This window comes from Crocodylus porosus, unplaced genomic scaffold, assembly GCF_001723895.1.
Source record: "Crocodylus porosus isolate Cpor-Errol unplaced genomic scaffold, CroPor_comp1, whole genome shotgun sequence".
Classification (NCBI taxonomy): Eukaryota; Metazoa; Chordata; order Crocodylia; family Crocodylidae; genus Crocodylus; species Crocodylus porosus.
In genome coordinates, this window is record NW_017728886.1 from 152,793,775 (window position 1) to 152,805,588 (window position 11,814).

The following is an 11,814-nucleotide window of genomic DNA, read 5'->3' on the forward strand; positions in this document are numbered from 1 at the left end:
GAAACATGAAATGCAATTCAACATACAAATTCATTGCAATGGCCAATTGATATCGATTAGTTAAGGGTATATGCAAGACAAGATTTTTAACTGACTTCTTGTGTCCTCATTGAACCAGATCTTGGTGGGGTTTTTATGATGGATGTTTTGCATAATGCTACATCCATGTTTTGTGTCTAGGTACCTAGTAAATAGTAGCTGCATGATGTAGTTTAAAAGGGAGCATGTTTTATGGTTGGAAATAGCAGAAGCAGAAATGCTACTTTAGTTTGGTTTTGTTTTTAACATGGTTTTAGTTTTGCCATTTTTTATTTCCTCCTCTTAAGGCTTGTAGCTGATGCCTTTTTGTTTTGATTTCAGATCATCTGTGAACGTAAATAATTTTACAAACTGTGTTTTATTGTCCACATAATATATAAATTTTGTAGTGAAATTTGGAAGGCTACAGTGGAACTAAATACCATTGAATTCTAACAGTACTGTATTCCAAGAGCTCTTCTTTCTGGAAAGAGAAACCTGCATGCATACGATTGCTAATGTCTTGATGTGCCATCTTCCCTCCACACCTCCCCATCCTAAATTTTATTGCCATTTTGCCTTCAGTACAGGGCCAACATGACTTTATAGGGAGGTACATGTGAGAGTGCAAATCTGATTTTAAGGAAGCCGGTCCTTGCCTCCCTTGATTCCCAGACATTGTTAAATGTGGCTGAGCCTTTAATGCTAATATTAGATCTAATATTTCAACTGCTACATGACTAAGTTTAGGAATAACAGTCTAATCTCCCTAGAGGGGCTGACATTCAAAAGTTTGCTGGTTATTTCTGGGCTGTGTCCTCTGCCTTCCCTCCCCTGCCCCCCCCCATCCCATTACCTTTGCACCCACCTCTGTTTTAATTTCACGTATGAATTCATAGATGGGTAGAATCTGCACAGGGAGCTTAGAATCGTGATAAGAATCAAGGGACAATGACTGGAGATATGGTTAGAGATATATATATTGCTGTCTAAACCACAGTTAAACGTGTGCACTGGTCCTTTCAACACTTACTGCAGTTTAAAAAAGGGGAAAAAAAAAGGCGCAGCTTAAAATCAACAAGACTTGCAATCTGGCAGCATGGGGAATTTGAGGTTCCCTTATGACTAAAGTGACTGCAGAGCTACAGATCTGTACAACATAAACTGGGATGTTAATTAGCTGTGCAGTCTAGTTCTTGTCACCTCATAAATACTATAATTGGACACTGCACCCTTTCTGGCCCCAATGAATTTTAATGGGGAGTGTCTAAGACAGCACATGTACATTGACCCAAATCTTCTAAGAAGTAACAAACAGAAAAACCCAGCCTTGTTTATTATGTTAAAGGAATACTTAATCTTTTCAGACATGCTAATAAAATTGCTTATAATGGCAAAATGCAGGGGCTAACTTGTAGATGCAGCCTTATCATGGCTCTGGTATCGCATAGTTTACCTGATAGGATTCAAATTGGTAATGCAGCATTTCAAACTGCAGTGCAATAAGTGCTGGGGGGGGCATTATCTCACGTTAGGAACAAATGTAGCCCATCTGCACGTATCGGACCATGTTTCACCCTCCCTTTTACAAGAGCTTTCAGCAGCATTACAAAAAGCAGAGGTTGATGTTTTTGGTTTTTTGTTTTTGTTTTTTACTTGGGCCCCCTCTAAGTGTTACAAGTATTGTGCAATTAACTGGAGACCAGCTACGCATGCAAAGTAGCTATCACATGATAAAAAAAGCTCCAAGCAGCTATAAAGTTAGACCTAAAAGTGTATACTAACTTTATAATTGGTTACTGTTGAGCTTTAATTTGCACATGTGCTGACAGGGCTCTGAATGGCAGAAGTGCACCATACTCGGCGTGAAACCCCCAGGCCCTAAGGGTTATAGCTGCCATGATTCTTAAGGCTGTCATTGTGTGGAAAACCTCTGGGGCTGGAGCATTGTTGAAGGGCTGTTTTTATTTTATTTATTTATCTCTGCCCCACTCCCCATCCCTCTTCCATGTGTGACATGGCAAGAGGCACAATTAGATCTCATTGCACTGGATCCCATTATGCCTTTACCTGCACATGTAGAGGCGCTTTAGCTGTGTCTTGTTGGTAGACGAGAATGATTTCAGACTTTACATACAGGTAGATGCATTTGTTCGCTTCTGGCCTTTTGGATTTTCTTCAAGGAACCGGGTCTAGGCCATCCAATATGGAGACTTCTTTTGCCCAGTAACGTGTTTGTAGTTTTTAGGTCTCAAGACCTTTCAAAGATAAATACTTGCATTATGTTTGCAATAAAGAAAATTTGAAGTGCACACCAGAGTTGCCCGATTTGTTTGTGTGGGAGTGGATTGCGTTAATAATGGGTAATGCGCGTCTCAAACAGTAACGAGCACTAAGAAAAAATGATTAAAACAAGTGGATGGCAGAGAAGTTAAAGAAACTCCTGTTGTGAATTGAAGAAAACGCCCTTCTGTAGTATCTACTCTGCTCAAAAATAAGCTGGATCTCTTTTAGCAGATGAATGTCAGAAAATAAAGAAAACATAAAACACCTATTTTAGACCCAAATACTCCTAAAGGAAGGACAAAAGGGCCTTGATCATGCACTATTGCACTTCCACTTCAAGAAGGGCAGTTTGCAAAGAGCCTATGTCAGTAGTTAAACAGCATTTTGGGCATATCTACACATTGCTGTATGGGCATAACCCTAGGTAACTCAGAGGGATGGAAGACCACGAGTGTCGATGAAGCCCCTCTGCTCTAGGCCCAGGCGAGTCAGGCCCCCCCCCCCCCGCCGAACCTTTGTAACCCTTTCTTTGAACTTTTGTAACCTCCTGTAATACTGGAAAACAGGATGAGTAGCAAGCATGCTGAAACTCCCTAAAAACTGTTATCTGTGGAATGCAACGGCACCGCTCAGAGAGAGAAGGGAGGAGGGAAGGGGGGGGAGCCAGCTAGTGGAAAAATACTGCAGAAAATGACCAAGGTATAAATATACAGTGTTGCAGGGCTAGGGGCGCAGGGTTTGAGACCATACAGTCTCCCTGCGCCTTTTACTTGAGCTCAAATAAACTCTGTCTACTTCTCCCCCCAGTGTGTTTATTTGGCATGACGCACACCGGGCAACGAACCCAATTATTGCCTCCCTCGGGCACCTTGTGCCGGCAACAGTAATGTTGCCATGTACTGTGCTTTACCACCTGCTTTTGGAAGCACTAAAGCATGGCACAGTACAGGTTGTTATTGCATCATGCGTGCTATACATGGGTAAATTTTTTCCCAGCTAAATTGCTATAGCAGCACGCCATGCTAGCTGGTGATCAAGTGTAGACCCATGTGATTGCCATGTCGCGGTAGAATGCCATACGGCAACAATGCATCACTACGTTGCCGTAGGCAGATATGTAGATGCACTCTTTTTGACTCGAGGCACCCTTTTGTAATGGTTCTGAGTGGCGCTCTGAATACAGGCAGAGGAAACCCTCTCCTTTCTCTCACATAGGGAGACATGCTTCCCCACGCCCCAACTTTTGTCTCCATGCATGGAAACCCAGAGTGTGCTCCTAGTTCTCTAGGAGGGACAGGAGCAGGAACAGACTTACTCTAACCTGTCCACGGTGGTGTCATTGCTGGTCTGGGTTCTGAGAAGGGCCAATAACAGCAGCTGCATGGTGGTCCCTCCTGCCAGACCAGGCTGCAGCAAGGAGCCCCCTGCTGCTGCTGCTGTATACAGTCTCCTAGAGAGAGAAGCATGGTGGGATGGCACACTTAAAGGATCTCAAGGTACCCCACACTGTTGGAGCACCCCAGCTGAGAATCACTGGCCTGTGTAGACTGTTGGGACATTCTACATCCCAAGGGGACTCCCAGTGAAGAAGACTGTGGAGGAAGGAGTGTATAAGCTTCCTTAGATTGTTAGTCACCACAAACTGCTTTGCTGCTGCTCTGTGCCCTTTGGGGGTGAGCCTATCTTTGGCCTTATCAGAGTTTAGACTCAGTTGGTAAGAGGTGGAAAACTTCTTTAAAAATAATACCTGTGTTTTCCAAAAATGGAGAAAAGAATGCAGAAGGGGGACTGAATGTCTTCATAGGATGATACTGCTGCAGTGTATCACTGCTATCTATAACTTTTAGCATATGAAAGTACAGTACAAGTATAGCTGTTCACAGTACAATTGGCTTAATACACATTTTTCTTTTTTTTTCTTTGGTGAAGTCAGTGTGCGGTTGCTAGCAAAAACAGCCTCTTGATGAATTCGGATCACAGGATTGAGTTCATGGCACTTGCTGCCTTTTTTCCAGGAATATTTCTTGAAGTATTTCATTTATAAGATGGTCTAGGATCTCTCTGCTTCCCATTGTAACTGAATCTAAGAGATCATAATAATATTCAGAGCTTCTGTAATTAAGCTTGTTGGCATTTTTGCAACGGACTTGATCCTGATGGGTGCTCAGTACCCCTGTGTGCTCTGGGCTGTTGGTACGAATGATCTGCTTGATATATGAATCTGGGGTCTCTAACTCCTCCTCTTTGGTACATGGGTTTCTGAAAAGATTTTTCCTTTGACCAAATGTAGCAGTGGCCAATTTTTATTTTGTATTCAGAAGTGAACAGCTACAATAAGACGGATTGAGAGAATACCATCCATGATTTACACTGGATCATGAACTTTTTATCGCCTATGGGCTGGCGAGCCATAGTCAAAGACCTCACAGGAAGTGATGTCACATCAGGAAGTGATGTCACATGACCTTTGACACCAATGAAATTGCAGGAAGTGACAATGAAATGGATCTGGAAATGTACCTAGGGAAGTTGTGGTTTTCAGAAAGTATGTATGTTTGGTATGGCTTAGGAACAGGACATTATTTTTCTGTGCAGGGGGTTGGACTAGATTAGGGCTGCCCAGCTGACTACCTACCGGGCCACATGTGGCCCACAAAGGGCCAGGATGTTGCCCACAGTCTACTTGGGGTCTGGAAGCAGTTAATATATAGGGCATGGGCATGGGCAGCCACCTCTCCCACTGCTGTGCAAGGGGGAAAGGCCTGGGGGAGGGAAGAGTGGTCCATGTCCTATAAATGCATCCTGCATGGCTGAGGATGGGGGTCTGCATGCTGCTGGAGCAGCCCATGCAGTGAGAGGGTCCTAGGGGCCTATAGCCTCACCAGATCTGAACAGCCCTGGACTAGCTTATCCTTGAGATCCTTTACTAACTTGATCATGGTTATTGTGGTTAATTAAATTAGAAATTGGAAGCATATACTGCAGAGACGTGGAAGACATCTCAAGGATAAGGTAGTCCAGGGCTGTTCAGATCTAGTGAGGCTGTGGACCCCAGATGATACCAGCACGTATTAGACAGGCTGCACGCTGTGGGGTTGGGCCCCTAGGACCTCCTCGCTGCACGGGCTGCTCCAGCAGCATGCAGACCCCTATTCTCAGCCATGCAGGCTACATTAGCAGGACCTGAGCTGCCAAGGAGGCAGTTGGACATAGAGCGCCTCTGGGCTGGGCTCCTCCTGCCTCCCGCCCACTCTGCCTCTGCCTCGCTCTGGCAACCGAGGTGCCCCCAGCTCCATGTGAGAACTTACCTTGTGCCTCCGTCCAGGCAGGGCAAGGGCCATGCTGCAGCTCCCCTGGCCACATGCTGCACACACTGTCCCCAGCTTGTCCAGTCAGGCACGGCTGGGGGCAGCCCCGTGCCGCGCAGCCCCTGGGGCAGCAGTGGCAGGACCCGGTTCACTGATGAGCCTGGCCATGCGGGGGTAAGCAGCTCCCCTCCCCTCACTGCCGGCTGGGGCCCACCGGCCGACCCTGCCCGCCTCACCTGGCCGTGGTGGCTCTGCAGGCTGGATAAGATGGCTTGGCAAGCTGCGTGTTGGACAAGTCTGAGTTAGACAGACTCTAACTTCTCCACCTGTTTTGAAACAAAATTTCTACTTGTATTTGCCACAAGGGATACTACATTGAAGTCTTTCACAACCAGTCCCTTCTATCCAATTCCCTCCAACTGAAAGGGGAAGCTTGCAGTGCTCCCTGATAGGAAGTGCATGTCTGTGGGGAAGATCAAGCTGTGTGAATCCTATTAACCCCTGCATCATCATACTGTATCGTCTTATTCCACAGTTAACTCTCAAACCTTTGGCAGGTGCCAGGATATGCTTTTGGATTCCTATAGTTTAAATGAGACTGAAGAGTGAGATTTAGAATTTGAATCTGAAAGAAAAAAAAAAACTTCCACGTACACTTCCCCTCAGTTCTTTGAACAGGCAATTTTAGAATTAGTTTGAACAGTATGAATTGGTTCAAACTGCGCAATACTTAAAACTCTCCATGACCATCTCAAATCTATTTGTTAATTTGTTGTAGCAGCCATGCTAGTGGATGCCCAGCCATCTCTATCTTGTGCCTATAAAACATGAGAGGGCTAGGAAAGGCAAAACAGCAGGAATTAATAAAATAAACAGCCTAGGTGGAAATGCAGGCTAATAATAAAGAAAAACTACAGGAGGGCCTATCCCAGTGTGCATTTCATTGAAAACCCTTCTCCAGGGGCTGGGATTGAAACATTCATCTGTGTGTACTGTGTTGAAAATGGAGTGAGGACTCCACTCTTTTTCTCATAATTTTGAATGGTCACTTTCTTTGAGAAACTGGTAAAGGGTAGGAACATAAATGTCAGCTGCATGAAGACATTTGCTGGTGGGGGAATCTCCCATCAGCTTTCTCTGTGCTAGTCTCTGAAAATATATATGTTTTTAAAAGTATCAGAGAATATTAGGCCTCAAATGCCACAAGAAAAGTGATTTGTAAAATTTGTTTATTTAAATTGTTAAGTGTTACAGGAAGATCAATTTTAAAAAGTCGACACCTCTTCTATTTTTTTCGAAGTTGCAGCATTTTGAAGACATTAAGATAGGTTTTAACATACCTGATTCCAGTCTGCCAGATGGTTTAGATCTGTAGAGTGACACTTGCTGAACAGCCCTTAGAGCATTTCAAGTAAGGCAAGTTTTTTGGGTTTTTTGTGGTTTGTTTATTTGTGTGTGTGTGTGTGTGTGTGTGTGTAATTTTGGCTTTGCCAACACAATCCTCGGATGTCTGAGTTTGGCTTTCATGGTAAAGCTTTAGGCCCTGCAATACTGATGCTTTTCACGCTACCTGTCAGATGTGTGGTCAGGAAGATGCTTGCTCACATCCTTTGCACACAAAGGGTTATGGCTTCCATTCAGGCTAAACTCAGGATCCCTTGTTTGGCCACAAAGCCTCTTTGGTACCCCAACTCTCATGCTCTGTTTCTTGGAGTAACTTCCAAGATTTTCTAATTAATAATCTCATCTTCCTACTTAAGAATCTTTCTTCTGATGGCATGAGAATAAATGGAGTGTACTCTCTGGTGCCTCAGAGGGGCTCTATGGAGCAGAATGAAGATGTGATTTTTAGCATGGAAAAGCCTTCTTGTTCTAGCTGTGGTAGTGTTCGGGGTAATGGTCAGTGGTAGTGTAACCATAATGGTCCAGAAAAAATGGGAGAGGCAAAAAATTTTTGTGATGATATCTTTTACTGGACCAACTGTACAGTTGAGAGGAACATAGACAAGCTTTCAGATACCACTGTCTCTGAGACCTACAGGGTACAATGGTACCCAAAAGCTTTTCTATCTCTTCTGACTACGCAGTTCAATGAAAGATTGTCTTAAAAGTCCCTGTTCTAGTTTGAGTTTGGTCAGTAGCAATGATAGGGTGAACATGGCAGCATGGTTTGCCTGCATAAGTAGCCAAGTTTTCTGGGCTGGTTTGTACTTGACCTGCTTGCATATGGTGAAGCTTGTGCTGCCATGTCTCTTCTACCCTATTCCCATGCAAGCTAGGCTTAATGCCAGCTTGGAAATGCTACAATTGCACATCTCTCAATTATGCTGTAGGAGCCCAGTGACAACCATTTCCCTTCTCTGCTTTGGTGTCAAGGGCTGTCTTGGCACTAGCTCAAAAGTCTAACAACTCAGCATTTCAGTTTAGTTGCCTTTGCAGCCCCCTTCTTTATCAGTTGATAAGCTTTGTTTTTCCTGTGCCCACCACTACTAGCAGCATTTCTCATACCAAATCTACACCTGCAAGCTCCTTCTGAATGTTTACCCATATTTAACATACTCTTACTTAATCTCTGTGTCAGACCATATCCTGGGTTTTGCAGTATGAACTGGAGAGAACTACAAAGTAATGTCAGTCCAAATGATTGACTACAGCTCCTCATACGCAATGAGTTCAGAGTCCCCCTCCCTCTCCACTCCCCTACAGAAAAATACAAGCAAAAATAAACATATCACAAACTAGCTCATTGAAGCATTGGAAAGCATGTGCATTTAACGTGGGATTAAACCAGACTGGGGGGGGGGTGTACATACACACTTCATTTCAACTGCCTGGTTTAAGATGCTGTATGTCATCTGTTGCAGCCTGTCTTATGGATTTTTTCAATCTGTTGAAGCATAAAGTTTCCTTCAAGTGTCTTGAATGGTAACTAGAATGGGTTCAAGACAAGGTGTTAACAAGGTAAATTGGATTCAGCTAGTTAACACCATGTAACTCAACACCTTTTTAAATCCTAAAGTGGGTCTACACTGCAAAGTTGCCTTGCCAGGCAGCAGCATGCTCAAACTACTGGTTTACCAGGTAGCATGTGGTGCAATGGGTTAGAGTGCACAATGCTTGGCACTGTAATTTTGCAGTATAGACATGATCCTAGCTGATGTGTGGCCAAAGAGGCAGGAATCTTTATCCAGTCCCATGGAAGCTTTGAATTGGGTCCCATGTGCACAGAAACACCGCACACCTTTTGCTCTACCTTGACATGCTGAAGTTGTACATTTTACTGCAGTAGTAATTTATTCTGCAATTAACTATTAATTTTCAGAGCTGAAAACACCTTGGTGATTAAGGAAGACAATTCTGTTTTTCTGGGAATCTTAGGAATAGCATTTGAAGGCCTGGTGTATGTCAGCAGTTGCTATGAGTGGACCAAGCAGGGCTGTGATTAGTGGGTAGATGTGCTGGTGTGGGATAGCTATCCTGCTGAGTTTCCGCAGGTGATCTCTGCTGAACTAGTCAAAAACTGACTTGAGTACCCAGCTGCCTATGGGAGAAATTTGTGGAATACAAAGTACTTGCTCCAGTGCCTTGCTTTCCTGTAGGATGTTCTAACCTTTTTTAGTCTGAACAGAGCCTTAACTTTTGAAGGCTACCATTGAAACAGAACCACTGTCTGGATTTCCCAGTGAAATACTGTGTAAGGCATTTTTTTGTGTCAGCATTTCAGATTGTGGAATTTTTTTCTTTGCATTTTGGATCCAAGTGATAGACCTTAAATCACTTTTTTTGTATCATTTTGAAGTTGATCTTGGTCAAAGAATTTAAGCTACACATTGTTAAAAACCTCATCCACGATACATGAATAAAATGTCTGCTACAAAGAACTGTTACAGGTAACCAAACTGAGTCAGGGTTTACACTAAAGTGGTGTCTCATAACCCAGTCTCTTATCTCTTCTTAGCAAAACTGAAAGGAATACTATGATGTAATATTGAGTTCTTATACTTATTGCGCTTTCTTATTGGTCAGAAGTCCGTTGGCTGTAGCCAAGTAGTCTTTATGGAAACCATTCTTGAGTTCTGTCACAGATGGGACCTCCTTCATGTCAGTTCTTGAAGGTGCTTTCTGATAGGTCTAAAAAAGTAAATACATTTTGGATCATTTGGTAGAACTATATTTTTCTCTTATACCTACACACCTGTATGAATATGCTGCTTAAAGGTCACTATAAAAGTATGACTGGGTTAATATCTTGGCTCATTCCTAGCAGTAAATGAGATGAGGGGAGTGATTCCATTTACAATAGGATGGATAATATAAAAGGCCTGTTGTGCTAGGCACCATGCAGCCACAAGAAACTTTCTCCACTAAAGATTTAAGTTACACTGTCAGAGGAAAAGCTATGATCCTCTTTGTTTAGGTGAGGAATTGTGATGCAAAGAGACTACTCAAAGTAACACCAGACGTTTCTGCCGGGGCCAGATGTCCGGAATTGAAGTCCCTATCTCTCCAAGTTATTGATTAGGTTAATTTAATCATGGTTTGTGAAGTGCTCAGATTCAAGAATCTGGAGTTGATGTGCACATAACACTGTAGAAAAAAATAAAATTAATTTTATGAAGATCATCATGGTACTGCATCAGGTGTGAAGTACAAGTACCCGAGTAGAACCAGTGCTGGTGACTCTCTTTTCTTCAGTCACTCCTGCTTGGTCTGGTTTCTTTGAACTCCTTTCACTGTCTGAGTTCTGTATCCATCATTGCACGCAGTTAACTTTGATCTTTATTACCAATCTTTCTCTCTCTCATTTAAGCCTTCCCACTCTCTTTTCTTTTGAAAAAGAAAGTGCCTGAAGGTTGTAAGGTCCATTTTGTAGAGCTGATACTTAAGTGTGTAAGACTGAATGTTAGAAGTTACAAATGACAAGTAGGCCATTTTTTTTACCTCTTCCTACTTCAGGTACATACTTACTAAATAGACATTAGACCTGATATTTGTTCTTTTGTATGAAACCCACAAATGCCTATTGAATTATTTTTAATTAAGTTCTTTTATTAGGTAGCTATATGCAAAATTTCTCATCTCTAAAATATTGAAAACTGATGTAAGTTCTTTTCTCTTTGTTCTACTCTCCAGACCCCCCAACCCCAGAGTACTTGACTCAAAGAATATGCACCAATATATGACTATATTTAAAATACTTGTGGTGTCTCAAAAGGTCTCACTGATGATTCTTCCAGCTGGGTAAATAAAAAAATTAGCCATTAATGGTCAGATACGGGGAAATGTGCAGGGATGTTTGAATACCTATCCACATCAGCATGAGATCATTTCTCAATGAACGTTAAGTCTCAGTACTAGTCGCAGCAAGATCAGGTACTACTATGTTAATCTTTAGCTTTTCTTGCCTAATCTTTTCATGTAAAGCTCTCAAAATCAATTGCTGCTATTTACTTCTATTAAAAAAAAACAAACAAACAAAGAAGCTTATTGAGTTGTCTGAAATAGTACTAAAGTTCTACTCTGTTGGCATGTTATACCCTGAATCAATATCTAGAGTTATTGGGAAAAGCACATATTTGTTTGCATACACACTTGGATGATATTTCCTATTATGCCTTAAAAGAAAGAAAAAAAATTTAATATCACTCAAAACTTCTGCTCAGCACTCATTGAACAGATAGTGAGAAATCTGATTAAACTCATAGGAACTGCTTGGAAAACTGTAAAATCGGGCCCTTAATGGGAAGGGGAATGCCATTTTCCTGATCTTAGGATCATTTCATTACTGCAGGTGACTTTTTTTTTTTGTAGATATATAGATCTGATAGAATAGCCACAAAAAAGACTCTTAAAGATATACAAATGTAACTTGATTTATGACCATTTATTGTTCTGTACATCAGTCCATTGGGCAAAAAATCTTAGCGCTCTGATTTTAGCAGCATAGCCCAAGATGTCATAAATTGCAGAGAGAGAAGAGCTTACTGATAGTCTATTGTGGCCTCCGGGAATAATTATAATCTGAAATTAAATCTCATTTTATGATCTTTACATTCTTCAAACTTACCTTGATATAAAAGTTTATGAAGAGAATGACCAGCGTAGTCATGTATGAGGACTGAAACATGAGGCAACCAAATGGAAATCCACACGGCTTCACAGCTGCACTAAGGGTGTGTGTAATGGTGAGAAGAAACTGAAT

The 11,814-nt window shown here is 42.2% G+C and overlaps 1 protein-coding gene across 1 annotated transcript in view; it reads right to left on the reverse strand.

Annotated features, from left to right (window-relative positions):
* Nucleotides 1-7,074: 7,074 nt before the first annotated feature.
* The window catches only part of ELOVL2 (ELOVL fatty acid elongase 2), a 78,634-nt gene continuing 73,894 nt past the window's right edge, over nt 7,075-11,814 (reverse strand). Inside the window, exons 7-8 of the mRNA XM_019543236.1 lie at nt 11,680-11,814; nt 7,075-9,743 (exon numbers count right to left, since the gene is read on the reverse strand). Coding sequence (XP_019398781.1) covers nt 9,615-9,743; nt 11,680-11,814 — 264 coding nt within the window. The 3' untranslated portion in view covers nt 7,075-9,614. The remainder of the gene's footprint in view (nt 9,744-11,679) is intronic.